The 14,398-nt window shown below is 43.6% G+C and overlaps 1 protein-coding gene across 1 annotated transcript; it reads left to right on the top strand.

Moving 5' to 3' along the window:
* Positions 1-359: 359 nt before the first annotated feature.
* LOC136425946 (organic cation transporter protein-like) lies at positions 360-13,785 on the top strand. Its single transcript, XM_066414866.1, has 14 exons — positions 360-476; positions 5,670-5,757; positions 6,536-6,816; positions 7,160-7,307; positions 8,547-8,650; positions 9,036-9,190; positions 9,827-9,995; positions 10,483-10,564; positions 10,780-10,836; positions 11,325-11,494; positions 11,910-12,044; positions 12,657-12,736; positions 13,004-13,112; positions 13,502-13,785. The coding sequence occupies exons 2-14, from the start codon at positions 5,683-5,685 to the stop codon at positions 13,755-13,757; spliced, it is 1,821 nt and encodes a 606-aa protein (XP_066270963.1). The 5' UTR covers positions 360-476; positions 5,670-5,682; the 3' UTR covers positions 13,758-13,785.
* The last annotated feature ends 613 nt before the right edge of the window (positions 13,786-14,398 follow it).

The raw sequence follows: 14,398 nt of genomic DNA, 5'->3' as shown, positions 1-14,398 counted from the left end.
AATGTTTCTGCTACTTCTATTATTTCGTCTGCAGTTTTTACCAGAGTTGCTAGGAGACGCAGCAGTAAATTATAAATCAGCTCCTGATCGGGTCAAGGCCTAGACAAACCAACAATTATAGACAACTACCTGTAACTCTCTGAGTCGACCTCCCTCTTTCAAAAGTGGGCAATTACGTAAATAAAGCCATTGCAATGGAAGTCGGCCTACAAAAGGTGACAAATTCATAACTGGCAATAATTTCACAGGCTGAATAAAGTCGCAAAACGTTCTGTTGTTTGCGAATGCGACATTTGAATAACTCACGTCCCATTTATTACACCTGTTAAATGTAAATCTATGTGTCGCTTCACATGCAGACAACCGTTAAACCGGTTCTACCGACTTTCTGTGTGTTTGCTTGAGACACAAGTCCGCCGTACTCGTATGTCAACGTCCTTGCTCTCGGTCACTAAAAGCGTACAGGGGTAGAAAAGGTACGTACGTAGTATACGTGTGAATGTGTGTGTGTGTGTTTGTGTGTATGAATGTATTGAGTCTGTCTGTCTGTGTGTCTGTATGTGCGTGTGTTTCCCTGTGTGTGTGTGTTTCTCTGAGTGTGTAAGTTGTAGTCCTTGAAATTCCACTGTCAAGTGCCCCATCTGTTATTGCTTTAACGACCTGCAAACCTATTTTGTGTCTTGTTGTCTAATTCTCTTAGCTAGCACACAGACCTGTCGTTTCCTCGCCTGTTTTGTGTACGAAGCTTCGAAGCTGAGGTATTGAGGTTTGACTGGTGACTTGGCGTAGTAGGGAAAACTGTCGGCAAGTGGGCATCATGTCCGTGTATCCCAGGAAAAATTGTATAAACAGAATATATTGCCTTTCGTCATTACATATTCCTCATTTGGTTACATTTAAACTTTTCGACTTTTTATCTATGCCTTGTCTGTCTCGGTGCGCAGTATTATGCCTTGTCTTATTTTAGTTGCTTTACAATGATCCGTGCCTTAAGCAACCGCGTAAGTAAAATTTTACGAATTTAATGCCATATCACGATTATGACGAACGACTGAATTTCAGCCTTATTATCCAATCGGGATTCAACATGTAGCCTTCATTCATCTTTTCGCCCTCCTCCCCCTTACTTCATTGTATTTCACCATACCCTGTATGGAGAAAATATTTTTTTTTTACTTTCAATTTACATCACAACAACTTTTAAAGTAGGCTAAGCGCTTACAAGGAAAACAGAAGCAACACAGAGATGTGTGCGAATTTTTCCACTCAACACAAAGATGTGTACGAATTTTTCCACTCAACACAGAGATGTGTGCGAATTTTTCCACCCATATTAGGAAAGGAAACAGGGGTGATGGTGTTGTCAGATACTTTCATCGCATCGTGTGGCACAATCGATAGATTGCTTCGCCCACAACCGAGAGGTCTCGGGTTCGAAACCCCGATATGCCCCGATGTTGTACCCTTGGGAAACGCACTTTACACGACTTTCCGCACTCCAACCAGGTGTGAATGGGTACCTGACTTCGGTTGGGGAAAGTCGTATTGAGGTCACCTGCTGGCGCCGAATGGCAGCCGCCAAACCCTTGCGACAGTTCCACAAAGTGTAAGTGTGGAGCAAATATGTATCTGTTCTGTATTATATGATTGTAAACCCTGTAGCAATTCAGCACTAGCTGCCATTGCACGGGTAATTTCTGACCAATAAACCATTATTATCATTATTATTTCAGGTTATCCCTGGCTACTTTCATTTACTAGACTATTGTATCTATCGGTGTTGCCTGGAACGCTTATCATCTAGTAATTGGCGTTGTCTTGTAATCTCAATTGGATATTTATTGCTCTAATTAATTGCTCTAATTGCATAACAAAGCCGATTAGCAAAATTAGTACAAGTGTAATGCAAAATGTATTGAAATCATTTCCATAGTCTAACTTAGCGTTACCACGCCAACTTCTTAAACCTTAAACGCAAGGAGTTTACCAATATTGTTCATAGTATCACACAAGCCGACTACAAAACTCGCTTTCACATATAGTGACAGAATTAGCAGTAGGTTAGATTAGTTGTTGTAAGAACAACGGCCAGGGGGACTTATATAGTCAGTCAGTCTATATCAGTGTACTTATGATGTAAACAACCCTAATGGAATGCTGTGTAAACAATGTAAATGGGGTGGAACACACTTGAGCTGTACTCTTGTCATTACAATTCTTAAATTGTACAGTCCGCCTTTACAATTTTGTTTTCTTGAAGGTAGCTAAAATACTATGTGTAGCAAGAATTGAAGGAAATTTCTGGCCAGACAAAATGTTGGTAAACAAAAAAAAGGCAAAAGCAGTTGAGCATGTTCGAACTGTCCAATACGTAACATGATCCCAAGGTCAAATGTCAACGCTATTGTTAACCTTTCAAACCTATTTGTTTTAACATGGTCGTTCATGCAGAAAGTACAATAACAGCTCCGCCATAATGCAGTATTCACGGAGTATGGCACGCGACTTGAACTAACTACTTAGCAACTGAGAAGGATTCGCGGGCGTTAAGGCTTGGATCGAACTACGATTACTGAACGGTAAGATTAGGGCAAGAATCAAGTCTGTACTTTAGTGTGTGGTGACCTTGGTTACATACTGTGGATTCTACAGAATTATGCGGTATGTACGCTTACCTGTGAGGTCCAAGCCTGCATTTTCTAGGCTCAAGGTCAACACTTACATGTAGCAAGCCGTGCGTACGCGTGTGCTAACTTATGTGGTGCAAGTCCCTGAGCGAGGCTCGAGCGACAACTAATAAGGACTACATGCTAAATGTAGTATTGAAGACAAATGTTGCACAACGCACTGTATTTATGTGTGACACTTCTGCACGACTTAATAAAATTAAGACAACGGTTAGCTACTTTGCGTTGAAAAGTAAGCTATATTAGGGACTAAATATGTTATCAATCATCTGGTCGTACTACTACGGTTATTGGGCTTCGTTTCGTTCGTTCGTTCGCAGAAGCAGGTTTCCTTGCTGTTACAATAGCAGGGTACATTTTTACTGGGAGGGGTTGCAAGCCTTTCTCCGTACTCGAGGCTTCTCCTCGAACACGGGACCCCCCATTTTACGTCCCATCCGAAAGACGAAAGCAGCCCCAACCGAGATAGCGTGGTTTTCCTCAAACTTGACAGGGCACCGACGTCCACTCCTTGAAGCTTGTAAGGGGTTGTGAGCTTAGGTTGGGATTCGAACTTGTTGTCCAAAAACCTACTCTTTTGTTAAACGAACATTCCTAAGCCCGACATTGTTACAGAAATCATTGTTACAGCGCCATACCCGACTGAACGTACATAATAATACTGACCAACGGTAGGGGGTAGGATTGAAGGCCGAGGATATGTTAACAGGATGTTCCTTTGATCATCTGGTGATATATGTATGACGGGATCTTAACTCACAACCATGGTCTGGAGAAGAGCGTGTTTGGTTGCCTATGTGTGGCAGGGGCTTTAGCCGTGTTGATGGGTTGTTTAACAAATTGTCACATCAAGACTGGCAGAGATGCCCTGTTTGTTTAAGAAGACGAGTAAAAAAAGGCATGTGCGGTTGTGGATTACATGATCATGACAGCCCGGGTCCCCCACCTGTTAAAGAGGCGCGTGTGTTGAACATTGTAAAACGGAGGGGCTGTTGGCCTAGTTAAGTCAGCCGCTAAAGACCAGGGGGAAAGATTTCACAGGCTTCCAGCAAGGAAGGGCGGTAAAGGGCATGTCTTTGTATGGCTCGGATCAGGGAGGGTAAGGGAGCGCAAATTTCTTACCCACGTTTTCCAGTTTGAATTGACCTACTTTCGAACAAATTCTTGACAAAGGTTCAAATACATGTTTCAAACATCTGATTTTCTTCATATATGGCGATGATCCAAATCTCGCCTGCCTTAGAAATTCCCTTTTCTGGACACCAAGGTTGCGAGTTTTGACCCCGCGCTAGCCTCGCCACCAGCCTCTCCCAGGCCTAGGCTTTCAGGCTGAGACTCTCTCCCCGTTTGGCTAATTAAGCCCACCCCGGTAAATTTGCCTGCCTGAATCGAATTAAGGAGGCTTAAAGCTTGATACTAGTGGAATCTCCTTGATCTCATAGGACGTTGCTAAAGGGCATTCCGGGAGGCTATGGCAAAATTTCCATGGGGGCTTGTTGAACCTGGTATGGAGCTGAAGAGCTTGCTTGAGCGGGCCCTGGCCACAGCCTGATTTCCAGGTTACTCCCGCCACAGCCTGGGTTTGATTTGATTGGTTGATTTATTTATTTGGCTGCTAAAAATAGTACAGTGCTACCCAACTAGCCTTAAAGACTATTACAAATGGTTAGCCCTGCCACATGCCGGCTACCAGAGACCAGAGAGTGTTTTGTTTTTATTTTAATAGTACACTTTCATAGAATGGGAAGCCGGGCAAGTGCCAGTCCCACTGTGCTAGACGATAACCCCTTCGTCCAGTCTCCGTATGTCTGTTCCAGTAATTCCTTGGGGGCATGTTGACCCTAGAGCCGAGGAGCTGGCCTGTGTGGGCCCTGAAAACAGTCTGGCATCCAGGCTAGAATACACGACACCTTGAGAACCCACCAACCACAGCCTCCTTTGCAGACTCCACCGGTCTTTTCTGTTCCAAGTTACGGAACTGCAGGTCGAAGTAAAAGTAATCATGTAGAAGACACCCGTTTTTACACGCCTAAACTTTACTGACCGCTGTGAGCACATTTGTACGCGGCGACAGTCATGGCCCTGCGCATATGGTGGAAATAACTCCAGTCGTGACCATACCATTCCTTAACCTAGTTACCTAGTTTCGCTGACCGAATGCCACGCTAGAGTGCAGACAACTTTGACACTCAGTTGAAGACCGCCGTCGAAATAGCAGCTTCTTCGACGACCAGCACTGTAGTTCATCCGAGAATCAGTATTTGGAGGAGCCGAAAGCTCTTGCGGTTGGTGTTGTGTATACTTAGATGATCTAATAGATAACTTTTCCTAAGACAGCTATTTTCTAATACGTGGAAGTAACCGATATGCCCTCCCCATCCCTTTGCCAAGAAGATTCTGTTTTCGGTCGCGTTTGTTTGTGGATTTAGCAGCATAACTCAAAAAGCTATTGAAGCTGTTATGACATTTTGTGCGTGATACATGTAGGTCTTGAGCTATCAAGGAATTAGTTTAGATTTCGGGCCCACTGGCGGCTTTCTGTGGTGCTGCAACAGAGATTGCGGTTTTTCTTTATCGCGCTCTGGACTATTACTATGGTCACGGTTTTTTTACCTCCGCGAAAGGGAGTTTTTGGTCTGTCTTTTTGTTTTTCTTTCTGCTTGTCTGTCTGTGTTTCCGTATACTTTATCCGGGATAACTTCAGAAGCTATAGATGGATTGTGATGATATGTGGTAAAAATTGTCACTATGTGGGTACTGGGTAAGCATTAGGTTGATATTAGTATTCTCCAAGCAGAGGTTTCGATCGGGGGCTAGTAGTGGCCGGGATTTTTAACGCTTCCCTCCCTTCACCTCTGCGACAAGAAGGAAGCATTAAAATCCCGGTCACTCCTAGATAGAAACCTTTGCTTGGAGATTAGATATAAGGTGTCCTAGTTCATCAAGGAATGCGACTTTGACACTCTGATTGTTCCACAACAGGAGGTGAGGTAACATGGCGGAGAGAGGATCAGAGGACGAAACGCTGATGGAAGGGCAGGGTGATGGGATCACCAAGGAGACAGCTCGGGTATGGATCAAGTTTAGATCACGCTCTATAGTAGATCCAGATTTTTTATCTTTTCAAACCTATCCGGGCAACCACCTGTAGTCACAGATCGCGTTCTATGGTAGATCCAGATCTTTCCTCTCGTAAAACTTAATATCTAATATCTTGCGGTGGACCAGTTTATTTCTATCTCCCAACAACAACTTTCCAAATTTCGGCCAACACCCTCCAGTCATAAGCCACATTGAACTAGTCCTGTCCAATTTCACATCATAGCTATAAGTAAAGACCCTCTTGTCTGACTGAAACCATCCGCAGTCACCAACAATTATCATCAGTCCTTGAGTGGTAGTTGCATAACTTTGACTGAATGTACCTATTTAGGATTGGGCCCAACTGATGACAACAAGATAAAAATGGATTCTTTTAACCCGTTGATCTATTTTCGGACACGCCTGTCAGTGTTCAGTGATCGCACGTGAGAAATGTTCACCTGAATCTCCAGGTGTAAAATCGCATGACTTTAAATCACATGCCCATATGGAATATGGCACAAGTCAGAGCGACATGAAATACAAGTTTCCAAGAGAAATGAGTACTGGGGGGAACCAAGAAGAATTTGTTAGTTGTGATTCTCCAAATTTATTGTTATTACGGTATCGTAATTCTAACTGACGATGTAACTTCCGGCATCTAGTGTTTCTGTTCATTGTGTTCTGTAGGTTTTCTAATATTGCTAAATTTGTCTGGCACCCACGCTAAGAAAGTAGACACCCAACGTTCTTGTTTTTCCATCCAGGGTTTCTCTGACTCCATCAGGGTGAACTACGACAAGGCCCTGCAGTATCTGGGCGGGTTCGGGCCGTGGCAGAAGCGGGTCTACCTCCTGGCCTGTCTCCCAGCCATCTTCAACGCCTTCCAGACCATGGGCATCGTCTTCATCGCCGCTGAGCCCGACTTCAGCTGCCGACAGCCCGACGTGAACTTCACGGGGCTGAACGCGACCGACGCCGAGGTCCGGAACATCACTGTCCCCTGGGAGAAGAAGGACGATGGGTGGAAACAGAGCCAGTGCTTCAGGTTGGTGTACAGAAGAAATAGCCTGGATGCCAGCCTTTTTGGCGACGGTTCAGGAGCAAGCCGAATGGGGCAGTCATGTGTAAACTAAAATACAAATCACGTTAATCAAGTACACCTGCAAATCAGCCACATCCTCGATAAGCGCGTTGGATTTATTATCATCGTGAAGATTAAGCGTGTTGAGTTTTTGTTTGGCGTCTGAAGCTCAACCATACATACCGGGGCCGAAGGACGAACGCAAACCGTCACAAAATCACGTCAATATTCTTTCAGGACTTGAACTCCCAACCAGGGCAACCTCTGGGTATTGAGTAACCCCCTTTTTGTCCCTTCCCTACCTCAGGTACAGTTATAACTTCACTGTCTCTGACCTGGAGACGTCGTACCGGGATTTTGTGGACAGGTATCCGGTAGCTAACAGGACCAGGATCAAGTGTGACCAGGGATACGTGTACGACCGCTCACAGTTCGAGAACACAGTCGTCACACAGGTGAGCAAACCGACGCCCCCCCCCGTCCCAGGACGGAAATTTGTTTGTTGGGACGGAAAAAAATTCACCCAGGCCGTCCCAAAATCTGAACTTCATGTCATGAAGTTGATAAAAATGTATCTTCGTAAGCTTAAAATTCAAAACATCGGATTCCAAACAATGAGTGTGACGGAAAAAAAATCCGGAGATCTAGACCGCCCTGAGCAAACGTTTCACCTCCAAGCAGATGGTGGGTTGGACGGTCGTAACGTTTTCTGACAGCAAGGATTCCACGGGGGTAAGAGTCTGTCTTAGAAACCAGAGTTTGTCTTAGTTTGAAAAAGTTACGATCTTCAAGCCCAACATCTGCTTGGAGATAAAACAAATTTAACGTTTTCATTCGAAGTTCTTTAGCATTGTGTTGTTTAGCATTCTGTAGTACTTCTAATGCACGTATTACTTTCTCCTTGGTAAATAGATATTCAGTCTCACTACTCAGATTTCTTGGATGTTTAGAAATCAAAACAAAGAAAGGCATGAGAATTTCTTCTTGCTATATATAACAGGCGCTGATCATTACGTAAGGCGTCCATTTTACACACTTAAACTGTCTTTGCATTTCCTGATTGCTACTCTGCTGTGATGCCGCCTACCGGAATGTTGGAAAATTACACTCATCAGAACTCAGTAGCAAACTGAATGCAGTTGTAGTGAAGTTTCTGTGTGTTCTGCAAGGGGGCGCTTTCCTTGGCCTGCTTGCAGTGAAACGTTTTGAGAGGGTGAAGTCTGCCAATTCTCATTGCTAATATGGATGCATGTATTTTGCTTACATGTGTAACGTACGCGTGTTGTGATGGGTGAAGTGTGCTATCTCCGACAGCTAATGCTACTGCATTTGTTTTGCTTACAGACTGTAACGTGTTGTGAGGGCGTGAAGTCTGTCATCCCTGATTTTAATGTTGCTGCATGTGTTTTACCTACAGTGGGACGTGGTGTGAGGGGGTGAAGTCTGCTATCTCTGCTAATATTGCTGAATGTGTTTTACTTCCAGTGGAACGTGTTGATAGGGGTTGACGTCAATCTGGAATTACTAAATGTTAAATCCTGTGTTTTACCTACAGTGGGACGTGGTGTGTGATAAGAAATGGCCTGTCTGTCTGTCTGTCTCTCTGTCTGCTGTTATTGCAGTGTTATGTTCTGAGCAGTGATGTCTGCCGCCCCTGATTGCTTAAGCTTACATGTTAATCTCTATTCCCACAGTGGGACGTTGTGTGCGATAAGAAATGGCAGGTAAACATGATCCAGTCGCTGTGGATGGCGGGACTGATGTTCGGATCCTTCTTCGGCGGACATGCTGCAGACATGTAAGTCAACTCTGTATCAGTAGGATAGTCTATCTGACACAAAGTCCCACTGTTCGGGGCCATTAAAAAAAAACTGTCCGATTCCCCGTACGGCTTTTGACGTAGACCTTTAAGTTGGGGGAACCATTTCTAAATCCCACGGGAGCCAAACACATTGGTAACACTACCCCCCCCCCCCCCCCGTTGCAGTATTGTCTTTGCTTGAAGGAGATGGGCGCCAACCTCTACACCGTATGGTTTGGGCAAGGCTTTTAATATTTTGTTTCTCTATTCAAAATCAAACCCATGGCAAATGAAGGATAATGACACTGACATTCATACATACTGAGACAGAATAAGGACATTTTGAATAATGATAATTCTCATGTTGTCCTTTCCCTTGCAGCTGGGGTCGGAAGCCCGTTCTGCTGTTCCTGATGGCCGTACAGTTCCTGTTTGGGATGGCGTCCGCCTTCTCCCCCAACTACGCCGTGCTCGCCGCCTTCCGATTCATCATGGCATCTGCCTGTATGATCATATTCGAGATACCCTTCGTCATAGGTACGTACCACAGAAATCTCTGAATTACAAGATCTCACTGTCAGGGGACACAAAATCTCATTGTCCAACGCTCTTTGGGCCCTAACCCTAACCCTTTCGCTTCATCATGGCATCTGCCTGTATGATCATCTTTGAGATACCCTTCGTCATAGGTACGTACCACAGTAATCTCTGAATTACAAAATCTCACTGTCGGGGGACACAAAATCTCACTATCCAACGCTCTAACCCCAACCCTAACTCTAACCCTTTCGCTTTGTCATGACATCTGCTTGTATGATCATCTTTGAGATACCATTCACCATAGGTACGTATCATAGGTCTATCATATCTTGGGTCCTGCGTTCTAAGCTCATGACTGTCTGAGAGTGATCAAGTCATCAAGGGGATGAGATCTCATGTAGTCCCGAATTCGAAACCATGAAACGCACAGTTGACCAAAACCTATCCCTCTCACCGTTCCTAAGCCAAGCCCAGCTGACTTGCTTTTCGTGCCCATCCTGTCACAGGCGCAGAGATGGTTGAGTCCCATTGTGGGGAATATCATCATGATGAACTGGGCAGTGGATCACCTGCTGCTGGGTTTGGGTTAGGTTAACGCTACAATGACTTACGTGTCGTGCCCCTCCCCTTCAGGTGCTGAGATGGTGAGTCCAGAGAAGCGGACCCTGGTGGGGATGATCATCATGATCTACTGGGCGGTGGGGTACGTGATGCTGGCCGGGGTCGCCTACCTCATCCGCTCCTGGATGTGGTTCCAGATCGCTGTCACCATTCCCTACCTCATCGGATTCGCCTACTATTGGTAAGCCGAACTTATCATATGTAGCTGTACTTTTCTGTACTGATGAAAAATTACTTAAACTTAATGCCATCAGAATAAGTGCTAACCTAATCTTTTTACAAGGGATGACCGAGGACCCGGTTGGTCAATACACGTTACCTTGGAACCGGGTCAAAGGTGGTTGGAATTCTGTATCGGCCTCCGTCTGCGTTCAATGAAGTCGTTTTTTTATCATTGAGATTATTTTATTTCGGAGGATTTGCCAGACAGGTTAATTTGCACCTTTTCAAGATGTTAACCCGGATAACAGACTGTAAGGTTTGATCCACTCACACCTGGATTATCATCGATAAGTGTGGTGAGATGTTTAATGGAGAAATTTCCTAAACTGTTGATTTCCTTATATCTTAACACGCCCGCGTTTCGCCTCTCCGTATTTGTCTACCATGAGACCATGTATGGCGTGCATATCAGTACAAAGTACAAATTAACCGTCTTGCCTTTCCAGGCTGATCCCCGAGTCCCCCCGTTGGCTGATCTCCAGGAACCGACAAAGCGAGGCGAAAGCCATCGTGGAGGAGGGAGCTAAGGTATGTATTCAGTGCTATCCATGTCTTAAATTGCCATAAAACTAGTACTGTCATAAAACTGTTTATTGCAAGCCCTAAGGTTGTAAAAAGAAAAACTATCGCGAATCAAACAATGTTTTTCTCCTGCTGGTGGTTTATGGTCTCCATTTACAGAACCGAGCTCGTATGTCTAGATTGAAACAAACAAACCTTTGTATTTTTCCAAATACATACAGATCGCCAAAGTTACGCTACCAGAGGAAGTGTTCCACGACGACACTCCATTGACAAAGGTATGGTTACATATATGTCATATGTGTATGTTGTAGGGTATGTAGTCCATAGTACAGTGATAAGTGGTTCTCATGCCAACAACTGTTTCATGCCGCTCACCAAACATGAAGACTACTGGAAGGGGTTGCAGTTCTGTATCTGTACCTATATAGCCGGTATAACCGCCATTCAGAGTAACACACCAGCTTCGTAGGCACGTGGTGCAGCAGCAGCTGGTTATATTACGCCGAACGACCTGACCAGTTACTGTTTTTGTCTACCACTCTTTTCACAATAAATCTGACTCAACAAGTTTATACCTAGACAACTAACATCTATGTATCATATTCTCGAGTCTCGATTAATTGTGTTTGTCCTGTTAAATAGCTTTTGGAACAGAATTTGTAATATACCTGTTGTACCTATGTATTAGATTAGATTCAGTATATGAAGTCCTGTCACTATATGTACTTAATTACAACTTTTATATTCGTATGCCTGTACTTAGCCCGATAGGACATGCCTGTACAATGAATACTATCATTCATTCATAATTCCTTATGATTATGATTACAAAAAGGAGGAGGAAGTCGGTTCGGACAGAGTCCTCTACACATTTGTGGATCTGTTCAGGACACCGAACCTGCGCAAGTGGACTCTTAACCTGTTCTTCAACTGGTGAGTGTTCCTGGTTGATTCTATTTATTTTAAGTAGTAAAACAATCCTGTCTATGCATATGAAGACATTAATCTATAATATATGAAGTCGTGCTTCGTAGCCTCTGGACCCCTGTGTGCATTTTGATCACTAAGTCTTGTTGTTACACTTGTACGATGGTTTGTTTGCATACATGTTTATACTCCTTAAAATGCTTGTAGAAAACTGTTAGGAAATAGACGTGATAATCCTGTGTTTAGCAAAATTTTGACTGCTTCGCGAACGTTCTACTACCAGATATTCACAATACTATATCATTGATGTCGCATTTTGATCTCATGGTATTCAACTATGAGTAATTGTTTTTCATCTACACTATATATGATTACAAGTTAGAATAAATCTAACACATCAATTCGCTTCTATCCATCCCAGGGCCGTGAACAGCATGGTGTATTATGGGATATCCCTGAACGCGGCGGCCTTCCACGGGAACTTGTACCTGAACTTCGCCATTTCCGGTTTCGTGGAGATCCCGGCGTACCTCATCTCCATCTACACCCTGGACAAGTGAGATATTTTCTTTATTTATCTGCTTCTATCCATCCATAAATTCAATTCTTAAGCCCCTGTCACACTTGTGCGTACATACAAACCCGAATGAGTTGCGTATTAACATGTTTTTGGTTAAGTTAAGTTTGCAGCCGAAGAAGTAATTTCTTTGGTTTGATAACTAGACTGCTCAACGGTGGGTAAAAGTAGAAAACAACTTCCTCCCTGCAAAATTTACTTAAACCAAAAAAAAGTTTTTGCGGGAGTCATGTGCACTTGAATATACGCACAAGTTTGACAGGGCCCTAATATCCAAAGCATCCATCCATCCATATATGTAGCAGCGCCCATTTATCTTTTTGCAATGGGTAAAGTGTAACATACAGCCCAACTAATCAGAGACTGTAAGAACACTAAACGTTACTATTGCGATGACTAGGTATCAAATGTATTGACATTATTACACGACAAATTGGACCTGCAACTAAAGCCTTTTTGTTTCTTTTAGTGCTGTTGAAATAGCCTCTGAATTGATTGAGATGAAATATACTCTATTCATCCGTTTTTCTTACTCAGTCTTAGAGTTTAAGAGAATAATAAATTATCTCTAAACTTACCGTTTTTTGTCAGGTTTGGAAGACGCTGGTCTCTGTCCAGTCTAATGGTCATAGGAGGGTTGGCTTGTACCTCCGCCTTCTTCGTACCAAAGCGTAAGTGAACAACTATCTTTTTTTTTCTATTTTCGATCTTAAACTTATCAAGTACAACCATGTTATGGTGAACGCAGCAGACTGAAATTCAGTATTCCACTGTGTACCAAGGAACGCTTTCAGATAGGGCACATGTATTTCCGAATGTGTTTTTCAATGTTGTACGATTTAATGTTTTTAAATCGTTAGTGTCGAGCGAGCGAGTGAGCGTGTGAGCGAGTGAGTGAGTTAAACCATGATACTAATGTCTATGTGTCTACCGTACAGACCTGTTCTGGCTGACCACCACCCTGGCCATGATAGGGAAGTTTTGCATCACCGCCACTTTCGCCATTGTCTACATCTTCACTGCCGAGCTCTACCCCACCGTCATCAGGTAACTTTGGAGTTCAAGTTTGTTTGTCGTTGCCTTTTTGTTTTTCTTTGTTTGTTTGTTTGTCTGTATTACAGAACTGGTGGACCAGACACACCAGTTTTGTATGTTAAGTACGAACTGCACAAGACCATACTGGAATGGACCCTACTTTTGTCAACAAAGGGTCCTTTGACGCTCGATGTATCACTTTCCTTTAAAGCTTTCTGTCAAGCATTACCTCCCATCCCTAAGCAAAGCTAGATACGAGTAAGTTAACCTGCTAGAACCCAGGACCTTTAGATTCATCGTTTTGAACCGAGATTGCAAGTCTGATCTTTATTTTCAAAGTTGGTAAAATGTTACCGTTACTACAAGGAATAATTGTGCTGTAAAATTGTGTATTTTTACAGGCAAATCGGGCTGGGCATGGGCGCCATGATGGCTCGCGTCGGCGGGATTATCGCGCCATTTATCGATCTACTGGGCGTCTATTGGACGCCGATGCCTTACGTCATCTTCGGCGGGACGTCGATCGCCGCCGGCCTGCTGGCGCTGCTGCTGCCGGAGACCAAGGGGATGGACCTTACGGCAACCATCGCGGACGGCGAGAACTTCGGGAAGAAAGACGGCATCGTGGACGAAGAGAGAGAAACAGCCCGACTTTAGCTCTGGGACCAGATCTTTCTCACGTGAAGATGATGTATAGGCGACTGTCGCGGGGGGTTACGTCATTTCCGAGAACGTTCAAACGCGTTGTAATCTTTTAAGAACATGTTTTGCGCTTTCTAACGCATTTAGCGTATTCGAACGCGTTCGAATACTGACGTAAATGAGAAGAACGTTGAGTGGGATCGGGAATCACAGAGGAGACAGAAAATGGCGACTGTAGCTCTGAAAAAAGCTCTTTCTGACGTAAAGCTAATAAACAAGCAGATAATGGGGCAGGTGGAAAACTTTTTTTCCACCCAAATTCCTGGTTATAGATTAAAGCAAATCCAAATTATTGTCAATAGATTGTGAAGTTATATCACTGAATTTGATGTAGATATAGCATACGAAGATTCACTGAAAATTATGCTATAAATACTCGACTGGCACAAAAAATAAAGCTATCCTTATCATATCATATTACCAGATTTTCATTATCACGAGTTCAGAATTGCTGCCTTAACGCTAAGTGTCAGTGATTGTATTAATCTTAGATTCATCTTGATATTTTTTCGATTGACTCGTGTTATGATAATTTATACAATATGACAGCCCGATTAAGGATTTTTTGTACATTGTAATGCACCTTTAGATCAAGA

Source organism: Branchiostoma lanceolatum, chromosome 19, assembly GCF_035083965.1.
Source record: "Branchiostoma lanceolatum isolate klBraLanc5 chromosome 19, klBraLanc5.hap2, whole genome shotgun sequence".
Lineage (NCBI taxonomy): Eukaryota > Metazoa > Chordata > Leptocardii > Amphioxiformes > Branchiostomatidae > Branchiostoma > Branchiostoma lanceolatum.
This window is presented reverse-complemented; position numbering and strand designations above follow the sequence as displayed.